This window comes from Fukomys damarensis, unplaced genomic scaffold (genome assembly GCF_012274545.1).
Source record: "Fukomys damarensis isolate Sample0158 unplaced genomic scaffold, DMR_v1.0_HiC HiC_scaffold_23, whole genome shotgun sequence".
NCBI classification, from domain to species: domain Eukaryota; kingdom Metazoa; phylum Chordata; class Mammalia; order Rodentia; family Bathyergidae; genus Fukomys; species Fukomys damarensis.
Window position 1 is genome coordinate 9,580,691 of NW_022900935.1, and position 15,326 is coordinate 9,596,016.

The 15,326-nt window shown below is 43.8% G+C and overlaps 2 protein-coding genes across 2 annotated transcripts in view; both read right to left on the bottom strand.

Annotated features, from left to right (window-relative positions):
* The window catches only part of Lypla2 (lysophospholipase 2), a 4,860-nt gene extending 4,713 nt beyond the window's left edge, over positions 1–147 (bottom strand). Inside the window, exon 1 of the mRNA XM_010625958.3 lies at positions 36–147. The gene's annotated coding sequence lies outside the window, so the exon portion shown is untranslated. The remainder of the gene's footprint in view (positions 1–35) is intronic.
* A 2,802-nt stretch (positions 148–2,949) lies between these two features.
* On the bottom strand, positions 2,950–14,356 carry Pithd1 (PITH domain containing 1). The gene is made up of 6 exons (XM_010625975.3): positions 14,069–14,356; positions 13,387–13,430; positions 12,948–13,025; positions 5,107–5,211; positions 4,465–4,573; positions 2,950–3,898 (listed from the first exon to the last, which is right to left on the bottom strand). The coding sequence occupies exons 1-6, from the start codon at positions 14,264–14,266 to the stop codon at positions 3,797–3,799; spliced, it is 636 nt and encodes a 211-aa protein (XP_010624277.1). The 5' UTR covers positions 14,267–14,356; the 3' UTR covers positions 2,950–3,796.
* Positions 14,357–15,326: the final 970 nt, after the last annotated feature.

A 15,326-nucleotide genomic window follows, 5' to 3' on the forward strand; every position in this document is an offset into this window, starting at 1 on the left:
ACGCCCCGCCCGGTCTCGCTCCGCCCGCCGGGTACCTCGCTCCCTGGGGCTTTCGCGACCGCTCGGGCAATTCTCCTCTTTCTGCCACAGACACACACTCTTCCCCCTCGGCCGCCCCCGCCGGAACTTCCGTTCGAGTCCCGGGAACCCAGCCATCGCGCTGCCGGAAGTAGCCTGGCCAGCGGTACGGAACCCGGAAGCGGGTCGGGCTTCCCGGCTAGGAGCTGCCATGTTGCCGGCGGTGGGGCCACTCCCCGTCACTCGGCGCCCACCTGCAGCGTCTGCGCAGGGAATCACCTGCACCTGCAGCACCCAGACAGGGCATCCCGCTTCCACCACCACCCAGGCGCCTCCACAGGAAACTTGTCAGGGAGAAGCCTTCCTCACACTATCAGCACGAAGTTTGTCACCTTCCCAGTCCTATGAGGGACACCTCATTCTGTCGTTGGGAACTTGCCAGTGTTTTGGCTTTTAAAAAATACATTACATTTTACTGTTTATATTTACACATCAGATATATAGTAAAATAGTTACTATAGTAGAGCACATTAACGTTATCATACTTGTCAGGGAGAAGCCTTCCTCACACTATCAGCACGAAGTTTGTCACCTTCCCAGTCCTATGAGGGACACCTCATTCTGTCGTTGGGAACTTGCCAGTGTTTTGGCTTTTAAAAAATACATTACATTTTACTGTTTATATTTACACATCAGATATATAGTAAAATAGTTACTATAGTAGAGCACATTAACGTTATCATCTCAGCAGCTAGTGGGAACTTGCCAGTGTTTTGGCTTTTAAAAAATACATTTTACTGTTTATATATTTACACATCAGATATATAGTAAAATAGTTACTATAGTAGAGCACATTAACGTTATCATCTCAGCAGCTGTTAGCTACTTATTTAGCAAAACTCCTGAATATAACACACTATTTTTAACTACGGTCCTCTATTGTATACTGGATCTTTCGACTTGTTCATCCCGACTACTGGTTTTCATGCCTTATTCCAGCATCATGGATGGGATGAAAAGCCCTGCAATCACCTAGTCGTCCATTCTTAAACATGAGGAAACCAAGGCTCAGGGAAAGGAGGTAAACAGCAACCTCAAGATTACACTGTGATCTACTTTTCTTGACCTGCTTTCTATGCTATAAAGTGGTAATAACAACTACCCTGTCTGCTTCATAGCTTAGCTGTTAGGTTCAAATGGTGTGAGCATGACTTACACAGTTAAATCAGGGAGTCCTTAATCACCCTGAAAAGGACCCTGGGAAAATACACAGGCTATATCAGGAACTATGGACAGGCACGGACAGTGTTGTCTTTGCTCTGCCCTTTACAAACGATGCCATTCAGGGTGCACAAAATGCCACCCTGAAATTCACCAAGAACAAGTTTCCTCTGGTCATCACGGAGTCATCTCTTGCATTGGTAAAGTAGAAATAGGACCCAGGGTCCACAGAAAGGCTGAGAAGCAAACTGAGTTGAAGGACCAAGTCTCAGAGAGAACATGTGAGGGTCTGCAAACAGGAAATGAGTCACACTTGTCCCTCAGCAGCTGAGGACTCATTCTCCCAACTTCTTTGAACCAAAAGAAAACAAGTACAAACTTGGAAGCTCAAGAAAGCACTTTTCCCTAGGCCAAGAGGCAGTTTGGTCTACTGTACTCAACAGGTCACCGAGATGGGGCCTAAAATACTAGGGTTCTGGACAGAAATATGGCACGTGGCCAAGGAGCCAGGACTGATGTCAAAAGCCAAAGGATCAAAGTAGGAAACAACACAGCTACCCCTTTACCCACAGAATCCTTGCCCTGTCTGCTTATGGAATAAACCATGTTTCTCTGGAACCTCCAATTACCTGGGACACCATGGCACATTCAACAAATTCTTCGGAGTGAAGCTTTCAATCCAGAGGCCCAGTCCCTGGGGCTGTGATTTCTGCTTTAGTTAGTAGAACTTACAAAGGTCTGGTCTGCTGTGAGATTTGTTTTTCCCTTTGCACAAATTAAAATATAGCCTTTTAATCCCAAAAAAATCCAGCTGAAAGGCAAAGAATATAGCTCAGTGGTAGTGCTCACTGAACATGTTTAAGGCCCCAGGTTCAATCCCCAGTACCATCCCCGCAAAACAACACAAAACAAACAAAAAACAAAACAGCTGAGATTGGCCGTGGCTGAGTAGGTAGAATGCTTACTACATCACCAATAACACTTGCATTCTACTTGATTTTAGGCTGGTTCTTATGTTTCTGTTTTTTGAGACAAGGTCATACTATGTAGCTCAAGCTGGCCTCAAAAATGCAGCAGTCCTCCCGCCTCAGCCTCCTGAGTGCTGGGATTACATGTATCCCCACGCCCAGCTGGGCTGCATTTTAGAATTCTGAGGCCCAACAATGCTTGGGGTGGCAGACTTGAGGACAGGCTAGAGAAAGTGGCTTTATTCTCCTGATAACAGAAGGCCCACTCCTCTGAGGAATTCTCTCAAGATCAAGTTCAACAGTAATATAGTAGTACCAACTGTTCCTTCTTTAACAAGACATAATAGTAACCATTTCCAATCCCCCTTTCAGACTATGCACTTAAATTCTAACTGCTATACGGATTTTCAAATTTTAAATCCCAAGTATTTGGTCCACCTTTGGATGGAAGGTGCTGCTCATTTGATTTCCTCGTGTGCAGGTCTTCTGATGTGCTCCAGAATCTGTCCTCCCTTGTTTGTGTAAATATCACTCCACACAGAACTTCATTAACCCATATCCTCTTTCCAAAATGCGAATTTAAGAGTGTTTTTTTATCATACTGTATAGAATTAAGTTTCAACTTTCCCGGGACAAGTGATATAGTGCTAATTAACTGTGGCACTTCCTGTAATCCACCTAAATCAAAACAGAAAACTTGAAAGTTTAATACAGTTTGCAATAAAATGAAAGTCTCATCAACAGTACTGAGAGCCCAAAAGAAAACACAAACATCATTTGGCAAGGATTTATTAAGAAGCTTATTAGTCACAGTGAATAAAAGCTATGAACAGAAGAACTCAAGAGACCTCCAAATTCTGGCACTGAGCTTACAACACAAGTTAGAAGCTAATAAATATGGAGGAGGTTCCCATGGAATCTTAACTAAGTCTCAGTCTTAGACCAACCAGGCTAGCCACAAACACAGAAATGATTCCCATGCTCTTCCCAGATTGCTTAGCTAGATAGCAGGAAAGAAGACCCTTCCCCAGGCTATCAGGCATCATCAGGAGACTTCTGCCTTTCTGACTATAACCACAGGACACTTGTGCATGACGACTCCAAGCTGAGCAACTTGACAAGAATGCTGAGCAATGACAGACGAGCAGGCAGGGACAGGGTTTCTAGTTGGAGACCCTCCTGATGGCTCATACACATAGTTCTGAGGCTTCAGAGATTGTCTACAGCCCAGGAGTTTCCATTTTTTTAAAAACGAGTCACACAAAACTCCTGCCACAAACCAAGACACTTGGGATTCTGTGGCCACACTGGCTGGAAAAGCAAGCATTATCCGTGACTGACAGATGCCACCCAGCCCAAAACCCAATTTCTGTAGCACTCTACAGAAAGATAATTGTTCCTCGGCACCCACAGCACTCTCCTAGTGGTGTGGTGTCTTCCACAGGCCAGGTTTCTGCGGCGAGACCCAAGGACAAGGTTTCGGCAGAAGCTGTGGCAGCCAACTCGTGCTGGAGCCGCACCTCCATCCTTCCCAGCACGCAGTTGTACTCCTCACTGACACAGCATATCCGTGGAAGCCCGGGCTAGCCCTAGGAAATGAAATGTGTCTGTGGGGTAACCTGCTGGACCCGGTGGTCTGCCGGGTTGGCCGACGCTTCGTAGTTGCAGATGGTCACCTCATGTCGCCGAAGCTGCAAGAAAACAGAGGCTGGGTCAGCCAGCCAGGAAAGAACTGTCCTTTCCCAGAGCATAAGTGGAGTGGCCTCAGTCGGGTTCTCTTCTAGAGTCATCTCTAAAGCTCCCCTCTCCATCCTAACAAGCCCATTGATAAGATCACTATCAAGGATTCACCCAACTGGGAAGTGCCACTCCCCACCCATTTCTGCAATTATGAGGGCGCCATGAGAACAGAAAGCTGTCACTCTCATTTATCATCTTATCTCTGGTGCCAACAAGAAAGATCAAGGATTCTTCTCTTTCTTTCTTTCTTTTTGGTGCTGGGAATGAACCCAGAGCCTCATGTACGCTAAGCACATGCTCTACCACTGAGCATATATGATGAAAGAATCTGAAAGTGAAAAACTGCGTACTGATTTGAATTACATAGTACCAACCTATTAACAATACTTACGGTCTATCAAATGAGAATGAAAAATTACAGACAGATGGAGCAAATGATGCATAAGTTGCTCTTCTTTACCCTCCAACAGCACCTGCTGTGCACGGTGCAGATACGCATTTATCAGCCTCCTCTTACCTCAGTCCATTCTCCTCTCAGGCCAATATAGAAGACCTTTGTGGTATCTGCTCCAAAGTTTTTTGAAATATGGATTGAGAGATGATAGACATTTGAAAAACGGGAAATTCTGGAGCATGAAAAGGAGGGAGAGAAGACATACATTACTGACCAGCAAGCATCTTGCCACCAGGGAAGACCAAATGTGCTAAAACTCAGGCAAATGTCAGAGAACACTCTTGGGCTCCTCTCTACACAAGCAATTAATTCAGTGAACATTTGCTGAGTATCTGCCAGATCCTGTCCAAGGCAACAGAATAAGCACTGCCTGCAAGGACCAGGAATGAGAAATGCTGTGCGACCAAGACAAAACTAATGAAAAGATAAGGTGGCCACGTGTAACTCAGTCTCTGTAAGCCCACTATGAAAGGAGGGATTCTGAAAACACGCTTCCCAAGACCAACCTTGGAACCCACCCATGTCTGCCAAGTGCTTACAACTTAACAAGTCTGTGGCTTGCACTGACTCTCTGCCAAAAATTGACCAAACCGAGGATCAAGTCTCCTCTTGAGTTTTGACTCATTTCTGATGCTGAGAGTAGGAAACTGGCCAAAAATAAACAGAGAGCCACAGAGAAGAACATAGGTCAAGTCCTGTGCTTACTTTGTAGCATACTCTAATTCTCCTGTAAGATCCCGATTCAGACTAAAGGTCTGATCTGGCTCTCTTTCTGTATCATCAAATGACATCTGAGGAATGTTCTTGTACCTGGGAAAGGGAAGAAAAGTCAAGAAACATTCATTATCACATCTTTCAGTTTTTCAAAACTTCTTACTGACTGTTCAACTGTCTTCAGTTGCAGCAAAAAGAGATCAAACTTTGGGGTCAAGTTTTAGAAATGCTGTTTTACTGACAGTTATATATAAATATCTTTAAGTTAACAGAAAAGAGCAGAGAGCAGGGTGTGGAGGGATATACCTATCACCTCAGCTCCTTGGGAGGATGAGGCAGAAGGATGGCTTGAATCCAAGAGTTCAGGGCTAGCGCTAGCCTGCGCAACACAGCAAGAACTCATGTCTTGTTTTTTTGGTACCAGGAATGGAACTTGGGTCCCTGTCCTTGTGAGGCAGGCAGTGGAAGCACTGAGCTAAATCCCAGGCCCGGTAAGATCTCATGTCTTAAAAAAGAAAAGTAAATAATGAAGGAAGAGCTCAAACTGCAACATAACTCAGTGGTATCTCTGAGTGGGTTAAAATCATAAGAAGCAATACAAAAAAGATGACTGAAAGGTCACATGGAGAAAATAAGCAACTCAGCACACATTCAGATCATGCTGAGGATGTGCTATAAAACAGCTTACGCGTGGGAAGAGAAAATACATACTTTGGCAGCAATGTTAAACACAGTTAAGAGATAAGATCAGGTAACCATACACTCAAGCATTTGTGTATGTCCAAAATGACCTAATATGCTCAGTCACCTTATAGCTCTGAGATGATACAATCCAGGGATTTCTGTTTCAAAAGAGCAAAAAAGCTGCAGATTCAAAAACAGCTGTAAGGGTCGGGCATTTAGCTCAGTGGCACTGTGCCTGCCTTGCAAGTGTAAGGTCCTGAGTTCGATCCCCGGCACACCAAGAAAAACAAACCCAAAACACAAATCAAAAAAGGCTGTCGAAAGTTAAAAACTGCTAGTGAAAAAAATATCTGTTAAAGAAGTGGAAGAGACAGCAATCCATAACACTCCAATTTGGAAGGACCAACCCTAACCCCGGTCACCTCCCAGGTGTTTCATTTACACACCCACATGCGAAGGGCCTAGATTTTAGCTGCAGCAAAATGTATGTAATTTCGGAAGGCCAGTGTTTCCTTCAAAGTGTTTTTAAGAATGATGCACAGCAGTATAACAAGAGTGCACATTTATGAGTAGCATTATGAGGGGCAGTGCAACACTGTAGTTAAAAGCAGTGTCTCAACCTATAGAATGGCAGAAAATATTTGCATACTATTCATCTGACAAGGCATTACTATCCCGGATATACAAGGAGTGATCAAAGTATACGATGAAAGTTTAAAAATTTTATTACAGTAAAAGGTACATTGTCTTTAGTTCTACTCAAAATACTCCCCCTCACTTCATAATTGTTGTACTTTTTTTTTTTGAGGCAGGGTGTCACTGTGTAGTTGAGACTGACCTGGAACTCACTATGTAGCCCAGGCTGGTCTCGAACTCACAGCCAGCGATCCTCCTGCCTCAGCCTCCTGAGTGCTGGGATTACAGGTGTGCGCCACCACGCCCGGCTTCCCCCTCACTTCAAATACACTTATCCCATCATTCCTGCCACTGTCTGAAGCAGTCCCGGAAGTCCTCTTCTGTGGGCTTCTTTAGGAGGTATGATCACAACTATGGTGAATGCTGCTGCTGAGTGCCATCTAAGCAAAAGGCAGGTTTGTAAAAATATTACTGTGTCTTCAACCACCTAATCACTAGATCTGGTACCCTGTGACTTCTGGATCTTCCCCAAAGTTAAAATGACCTTGAAAGGTAAATATTTTGAATCAATGCAAGATATAGAGGCAGCCATGAGAACACAGACAGAAAAAAAGCCTTCTAGAATTGCTCCAGAAAATGGGAAGAACTATAGGATAAGTATATTTGAAGTGAGGGGTGGAGTATTTTGAGGAGAATTAATGACAATGTATATTACTGGTTTTTTTGTTTGTTTTGTTTTTTGAGACAGGGTCTCGCCTTAGGCTGGCCTTGAACTCACGGCGATACTCAGCCTTCTGAGCGCTGGGATTAAAGGCATGCACCACACCTGGCTTTTGCTATAATACATTTTTAAAAATTTAACACATACTGGCTTTTTCTTTTCTGAAACAGGATGTTGGCATGGAATTCAAATTGCCCTTGAATTCACTACGCAGCCCAGGCTAGCCTCACACCCACAGTGATCCTCCTGAGTCAGCCTCCCAAGTGCTAAGATTACAGGCATGGGCTACCATGGCCAGCTTAAACACAAAACTAATTTTTGATTATATAGTACCTTATATCTAGAACTCAAAACAACTCAATAACCCAGGTGTAGTGGTACACACCTATAATCCCAATACTCAAGAGGCTGAGGCAGGAAGACTGCCACAAATTCAAGGCCAGCCTCAGGTACATAGTGAGTTCAAGGCTATCCTACACTACATAGTAAGATCCTATCTCAAAATAAATACACAGACAAATAATCTGAATAGATGCACCTCAAAACAAAATATGCAAATGGCCAACAAGTATATAAAAAATGCTCACTGTCACTAATTATCAGGGTAATGCAAATCTAATTCAAAGATTTCATTTCACCCAGTTCTGGGTAGCTATTATCAAAAAGACAAAAAATAAATGCTGGTAAGGATGTGAAGAAAGAGAAGCTTTCATATACCACTGATGGGAATATATTTTTGGACTGCGATAGAGGATTCTCAAAACATTTGATACAGAAGTACCATAAGATCCAAGAATTCCATTACTTAATGTACATTCAAAGAAAAGAAAATCAGTATTTCAGAGACATCTGTACTCATTTTTTTATTTATTGCAACATTATTCACAAGAGTGAAGATATGGAATCAACTTAGGTGTTCATTAATGGATGAAGAAAATGTAGTTCTGTACACTATGCAACATTGTTCAGCCATAAAAAGGATAAAATTCTGACATTTGTGGCAACATGGGGTGAGCCTATGTTGAATGAATCAGGCACAGAAAGGCAACTACTCCATGTTCTCACTTATCTGTAGAAGCTAAAAAAGTTGGTCTCATGAAGTACAAGGCAGAACTGTGGCTACCAGAGGCTGAGAAAGGCGAAAAATGAAGGGATGGACAGAAGATATTTAATGGGTACAGGGATGCAGCTGGATAGCAGCAGTAACATCAAATGTTCTGAATAGCACAGCAACATCACTATGATTGACAACAATTAATTGTACATTTCAAAACAGCTGGTAGAGAAGAGTTTATTTTTGGGATGCTAAGACTGAGCCCAGGGCTTTATCATGCCAGGCAAACACTCCAACCTTGAATACCATCCCACCCTATAAAGATCAGTTTTCTTTTTCTTTTTGAGAAAGGGTCTCGCTATGTACTCAAGCCAGCCTTGAATTCATTACGTAGTCCAGGCTGACCATGAATTCATGGTGATCATCTTGCCCCAGACTTTCTAGTGCTGGGACTACAGGTATGCGCCACCATACCTGACAGGATTTTGAATGCTCTGAACAGAAGTAGATGACAACTATTTAAGTGATGGATACACCAATCATCCTGATCTGAACATTACACAGTGTATAAATGTGTTGCACTATAGCTCATAAAAATGTACTTATTATGTATCGACTACAGTCAAATTAAATAAAAAGCAATGTCTCAAGCTAGACTTCCTGGACAGTGATAGCGAACCTTGTAGAGCTTTCTTTTCTTTTCTTTTGGTACTGGGGATCGAATTCAGGTCCTTGTGCTTGCAAGGTAGGTGACATAGAGCTTTCAATGATAACAACAGCCGGCTGTGACATGCATAGGTTCGCCGCCACTGGTCTACAGCCTACAGCCTACACTCTGCGGCCTCTATCACTTACCAGCTATGTAATTTGAGGAAATGAATTAACTTGTGTCTCAGTTTGGTTATCTGTAAAATGGAGATATTGATAGTATGAATTCCATAGAGCTAATATGGAGACTAACTTGAATCAATTTTAAGAGATGTATTTTAAAATAAAAACTTATACTAGTGAAGTCAGGCAGGGAGTGCACACATGTAATCCCAGCTACTTGGGAGGCTAAAGCAGGAGGATCACCAAGTTTGAGGCCAGGCCTTGGCAACTTAGTGACTCAAAATAGAAAAAAAAGCAAAGTTCTGGGAGTATAACTCAGTGGTAGAGCACTTGCCTAGCATGAGTTCATTCTCTGGTACCACAAAACTTCACTCTAAAAAACTGCAAAAATACACAAAGGAGACAAAATATAACAAATCTTATCACTCATGTTCAATTACCAAGCACTTGTCAATTTTGCGTATCACTCCCATTTTATGCTATGTATTTTTAAAGCAATCACAGATGTACTATTTTACTCATAAATTCTTCATAATAACTTATCCCATTTCATCCATAAATACTTCAGTATGTTACTGTTGTTTGTTTTTTGTTTTGGTACCGGGGATCAAACTTGGGACCTTGCACTTGCAAGGTAGGCAGTGGAACCACTGAGCTAAACCCCCGGCCCTAATACTTCAGTATGTAAGGACATTTATTTGGGGGGTTTGTCGTTTTTTTATTTTGTTTTATGAGACAGGATCTCATTATGTAGCCTAGGCTGGCCTGGAACTTGTGATCCTCCAGCCTTATCCTCCTGAATTCTGGGATTACAGGCATGTACCACCATGCTCGCTAAAAAAGGACTTAAAAAAAAAAAACAAAACAGGCCTGGGATGTGGTTCACTGGCACCATGCCTGCCTGGCAAGTGCAAGGTCATGGGTTTGATCCACGGTACCAGGGTTGGGGGAGAGAACAAATATACCAGCCAGGTGTGGTAGCACATGCCTATAATCCCAGCACTTGAGAGGCTGTGGCAGGAGGATCACTGTGAGTTTGAGGCCAGCCAGTGCTACACAGTCTGTTAAAGGCCAGCCTGAGCTACAAAGCAAGACCCTGCCTCAAATTAATTAAATTAGCTAATTACATTTTAAAAACCTATCTATATCATTTCATAGTAATTAGGAGTATTAGCAATTAACCAAGTTGTAATTCCTTTTTTTTTTCCTTTGCACTTCTTGGATCAAACCTAAGGCCTCAAGCTAGACAAGCATTCTATCACTGAGCTATTACCTCTGGCATCAGTAATTCTTTAATATCATCTAGCACACTGATAGCGAACCTTTCAGAAACGAGTGCCCAAACTACAACCAAAAAACCACTTATTTATCACAAAGTGCCAACATTGAGATTAATCTGTATACTGAGGTTTTAGTTTAGAAAAAATAGCTCATACATTAACATAGTTTGTCTTAAAAGAAAAACAATGTGTGTACAATAGTTTTGCCACCACTGATCTAGCACCTAGTCTATATTTAAATTTCCCTGATTGAAGATTTTCAATTTTGGGGCCAGGGATTTATCTCAGTGGCACTGCACCTGCCTCACAAGCACAAGGTCCTGAGTTCAATTCCCCAGTACAAAAAAAATAAAAAACAAAAAAGATTCTCTTTAACCCTCAATTTAAATGGATGTGTCACAATAGTATGTCATAGTTCAACAGGTAGAATTCAAAAATTAACTTTATATAAAACAATAGTGCATTAACAACCAACAACATCTTAGATTTGGTAAATTGTAATATAAAAAGTGTACTTGCAATTGGTATTTGTACCTGCTCACCCAAAACAGAACACATATGTTCCACACCTCTTTCAAACTCTTTTTTTTTTTTGGTACTGGGGATCATATAGAGGACCATGCTCTTTTGAGGGAGGCGGAGGAACCACTGAGCTCGATCCCCCTAATAAAATGTTAGAGGTTAATACCTTGAACCACCAGTGGTACATGTGTGACTGTCGTGGTACATCACTGGTAGTTCAGATCCCCCTCAAACTTGTGATCCTCCTGTCTCAACCTCAGAGTACCTGGAATTACAGGTTTGTGCCACCATGCCCATGTACAGCCAGAATTTGAACTCTCCTGACTCCAGAGCCTACAATAGAACCACTAGACCAGGAATGTCTAGTCCTCTGAAGCAAACCCACCTGCCAAAATATTTGAGTCCCCAAAAGCATCAGGTCAGACATTTTCCTTAAAATGATTTAATATATGGATCTGCTTTTACTTATCTATTTTGGAGGGATTTTTAGTTTGTTTGTTTTTTGAGACAATGTGTCACTGCATAGTTTAGGCTGGCCTTGAACTCACCATGGGGCTCAGGCTCGCCTCCAACTTGTGATCTTCCAGCCCTTGTCTCCTGAGTGCTGAAATTACTGGTATGCACCCTCTCACCCAGCTATTTTTGGTTTTCTGAGTCAGGGTCTCACTATGTAGCTCAGTCCAGCCTTGAACTAGCTCTGTACCTCAGGCTGGCTTTGATCTTGCAGTTTTCAGCATCTCACAGGCTGGGATTAAAGGTATGCACCACTGTATATGGATATGGATTTGCTCTTCTTTTGGATTTGTTTGGTTTTTGAGACAGGGTTTCATTATGTAGTCCATGCTGGCCTTGAACTTGTGATCCTGTTGCGGCTTCCTGAATGCTGCATTACAGGCATGAGCCAGTAAGCCCAGCATAGATTTACTTTTTTTTTTTTTTTTGGTACTGGGGATCGAACTCAAGACCTTGCACTTGCGAGGCAGGCATGGTGCCACTGACCTAAATCCCCAGACCCTCACTTTAACTTTCTACTTGCAGAAACTCAAATGGTGACTATATGGGAGCAGGAGCCCCTTATGACACAGACAAGCGCCAAGCAGGCCACTGAACCGTTGAGCTAAATCCCCGGCCCACGTAGATTTACTTTTAACATTCAAAATTGTACCAAGTTCTTCAATCTCTCTAAAGTCCATTTAAATTGTTCGATTTTTCAAGCTTTTTTTCAGTGCTAAAGATCAAACAGGGCCTGGGGCACAAACCAAGGGTTTTGCACATGCTAGGCAAGGGTCTACCACCTATATCTCCAGCCCCAGATGAAATTTCATTTATGTAAATTTCTTATGCATGTTTCTTCAATACTCAGCAGTTTTCTTGTTGTATTGGTTTTTTTGTTTGTTTTGTTTTTTTGGTACCAGGGATGGAACTAGCAGTTTTCTTTCAGGAAGGCAATAGTGGGATAAAATAACCTATCAAGAAGGGAGGAACTCTGAGGGCCACAGATTACTAAACAAAGGTCTCACAAACCATGTCCACATAAAACATGCAAAGCTGTATGAAATGGCAAAAGTAAATTCTGAAATTAATCCTAAGTCCATAAAGATCATTTGAGATCTGCATTTGAGGTTAAGAAAACTGCAAAGTCATCAACACTGGCATTTATAGAATGCTCTCTGAATGAATGGTGCGATAGTAAGCACTTTGAAAAAAAGAGATAAGCTGTTGGCCCCAAAGATGTTTAATCTAAAAATATCACTGAGCCTTGGACTGGGGATGTGGCTCAATGATAAGGTGTTTGTGCAAGGCCCTAGGTTCAATCCCCAGCATAGCAAGAAGTAAAATAAAAATTAAAAATGTGTATTACGATGTAAATGAGCACAAGACCAACATATTCTAGAAAGAATTTGAAGAGCCGGGGATTTAGCTCAGCGGTTCGGTGGCCTGCTTTGCAAGTGCAAGGACCGGAGTTCAATCCCCGGCACCGCCCCCCGCCAAAAAAACTTTGAGCCTGGTAAAAGAAAAATGATATTATTCTAGAACAAAGTGTTACCAGAGGAAGATAAAGAAACTTAGGAGCTTTAAGAGGGCCTAAGCCCTTGCCACTTACAGTCTCATCTCAGAGGGGTGTGAGTCATCATCCTCTCCCATTATAATGATGCCTTTGAGCTTGACATTGCCGGTAAATCTGCCAGAATGCAAAAGAAAACATTGTCAACTCTGGGTTAAACCCTGTTAAACCCTGAACAAAACCATGTCCCTTTCTGAGCTTTAGTTTGTCGGACTAGATAACATCTAAGATCCTGTCTAGCTCTGGCATTCTGCAATTCTAAGAAATTTATCTGGACTTCTCAATTATCATTCAAGAAATACGTATTTCCAGCCTGCTCCAAAAAAGATCTATGATGCTTTCCTCTTCAAACCCACCTAACTTATCCCATTTCTAGAAAGAGATGTGTGCTCTCGACACAACCTAGGAATGAATCCATCTGGGGAGGCAACTGGTTACAGCCTATTTAGCCTGAGACAGGCACCAAGGAGATACTTACGGGATATTAAACAGAAGCTCTTCATCTGCATCACTTTCAACAAACTGGAAGGGATAGGGAGGAGGGAGGAGAAAGCAACAAATATTTGCTGAGAGCCTACGATTTCAGGCATCTCCCACCCTGTTCTACAAATCGGGGTGCAATCTAAATAGACAACCTTCCTCAGGTGTTGCAGGATTTAGTAACCTGAAGCTAAGTGATCTTATTCTAATAACCACAGACCATCCAGTGAATTCCTGTAATGGGGAGCCTCCTGAATTGAGAATTGAAAGATAGGAGATTATATGCACTTATCTGGGGAGAAGGCCCCAGCTTTCCCGTGGCTCTCAAAGCGGCCTGTGCTCTACATGGGAAACAGCCATCCTTTCCCTAGGGCGAACTTTACCGGGTGATTTGATCAAGCAGCTACGGAGACCGATGGTCAAAGGGACCAGAAAACGCCCTCAAAACCAAGTTCCCTCATAGCCCACACAGCTCTGGAACGGAGCGTTTGGCTGTGTCAAGCTAAAGCACCCACGTTTCCTCTCTGGGCTTCAGCTTCCTAGGTGCACAATAGGGAGACTCAACCCTGTTGGCCTCGCAAAGGCTGGCAGGAGACCGGCACAAGAAAGCGTCTGGCGACTGTGCTGTCGTCCTTTTCAACCTCAGGAGCGCAGCTGACGGGGCCCGCCCGACGGCCCACCTTGGAGCGGTCGGTCCGCTCCTCCCACGGCTTGAAGACGCCGCGGCCGCTTCCCTCGCGGCTCTCGTTGAGGCACTGCAGCCGCTCCAAGTCGATGCGCAGGTACAGGCCGTAGGCCAGGCCGCGCTGCTCGGGCGGCTCCTCTCGTTCGGCTGCACAGCGACAACCGCCCCCGCCGTGGCTGTGGCCGTGAGACATGGCGACACAGCCACTCGAGCTTTCCTCCGGCACAACCGCGGCCACTACCGGCGAGTTCACCGCGCTCCTTTCTGGCCCCCAAGCGCCGCGTCCCTCGCGTCGTAAAAAGTGCCCGTGCGTGGCGCATGCGCAGGGGGAAAAGGGGGGGCGGGGCCCGGAGATTGACGTTTGACAGGCGCCTTCCGGGTCTGACTTTCCTCGCTGGAGGTGGACGCTGTTATTCTCCCACCTTCACGGATGGAGAAATTGAAGGACAGAATGATGTAGCGAGTGTTCAGAGAAGATAGTGGGGCCCGGGTTCGACTCCTCCTCTCCCAAGCTAAAGTCCGCGCTCTCTTCTTTGGCCACTACGTTTCTTTGGAGCTGGTGGAAGAAAGCTGCGGAGTGATAAGGCCCTGCAGACTGGGAAACAACGCATTTATCGCTGCACCGACCCACTTTGCTGACAACTTTCCTGACTGGGCCAAAGGGCCGCCAAATCTGGGGACGAATGTTGGGTCTGCTGCTGATGGTTGAGAATGTGAACAAATCATTTCCCTAATTCCGACACTTCCTTGCCTGTAAGTGGGAAGAATATTATCTGTTTCATAGGATCACAGTGAGTACTGTATGAAATGAACGTGATTCAAGAACCCAGTACAAAAGCTGACACGAGGTAAGCGTTCAACAGCTATTGATTATCATCATCAAATCCAAACAATGCCACTTATTAGCTCTGAGGTGTTGGGCAAATGATTTTACCTTTCTGAAGTTTAATTTACCCCCTGTAAAGATTTGAACTAGATTTCCGCCCCCCATTAAGCTGGGTCTCCGTTTGTAGTTCATGCTGGCCCTGAATTCACTCTGTAGCCCAGGCCAGCATGGAATTCCTGGTGATCCTCCTGCTTCAGCTTCCCAAGTGCTGGGATTACAGGTGTGCACCACCACACCCGGTTTAGATGATCTTAAAGCTGCCTCATATCTACTAACTATGCCTTCTTTCCTGTTGGCGCCCTCACTGTCATGCTGTGTGGAGCTCTGTGTGCCAGGCCCTGTGCAAAGCACGTTATGTAGTTTGTTC

Excerpts from the sequence above, each read along its gene's own strand:
- Pithd1 (XM_010625975.3), bottom strand. The coding sequence starts at position 14,266 with ATGTCTCACGGCCACAGCCACGGCGGGGGCGGTTGTCGCTGTGCAGCC. Across the intron at positions 4,574-5,106 it reads GAATTAGAGTATGCTACAAA|AATTTCCCGTTTTTCAAATG; the intron begins GTAAGCACAGGA and ends TTCATGCTCCAG. Across the intron at positions 3,899-4,464 it reads TGAGAGGAGAATGGACTGAG|CTTCGGCGACATGAGGTGAC; the intron begins GTAAGAGGAGGC and ends GTTTTCTTGCAG.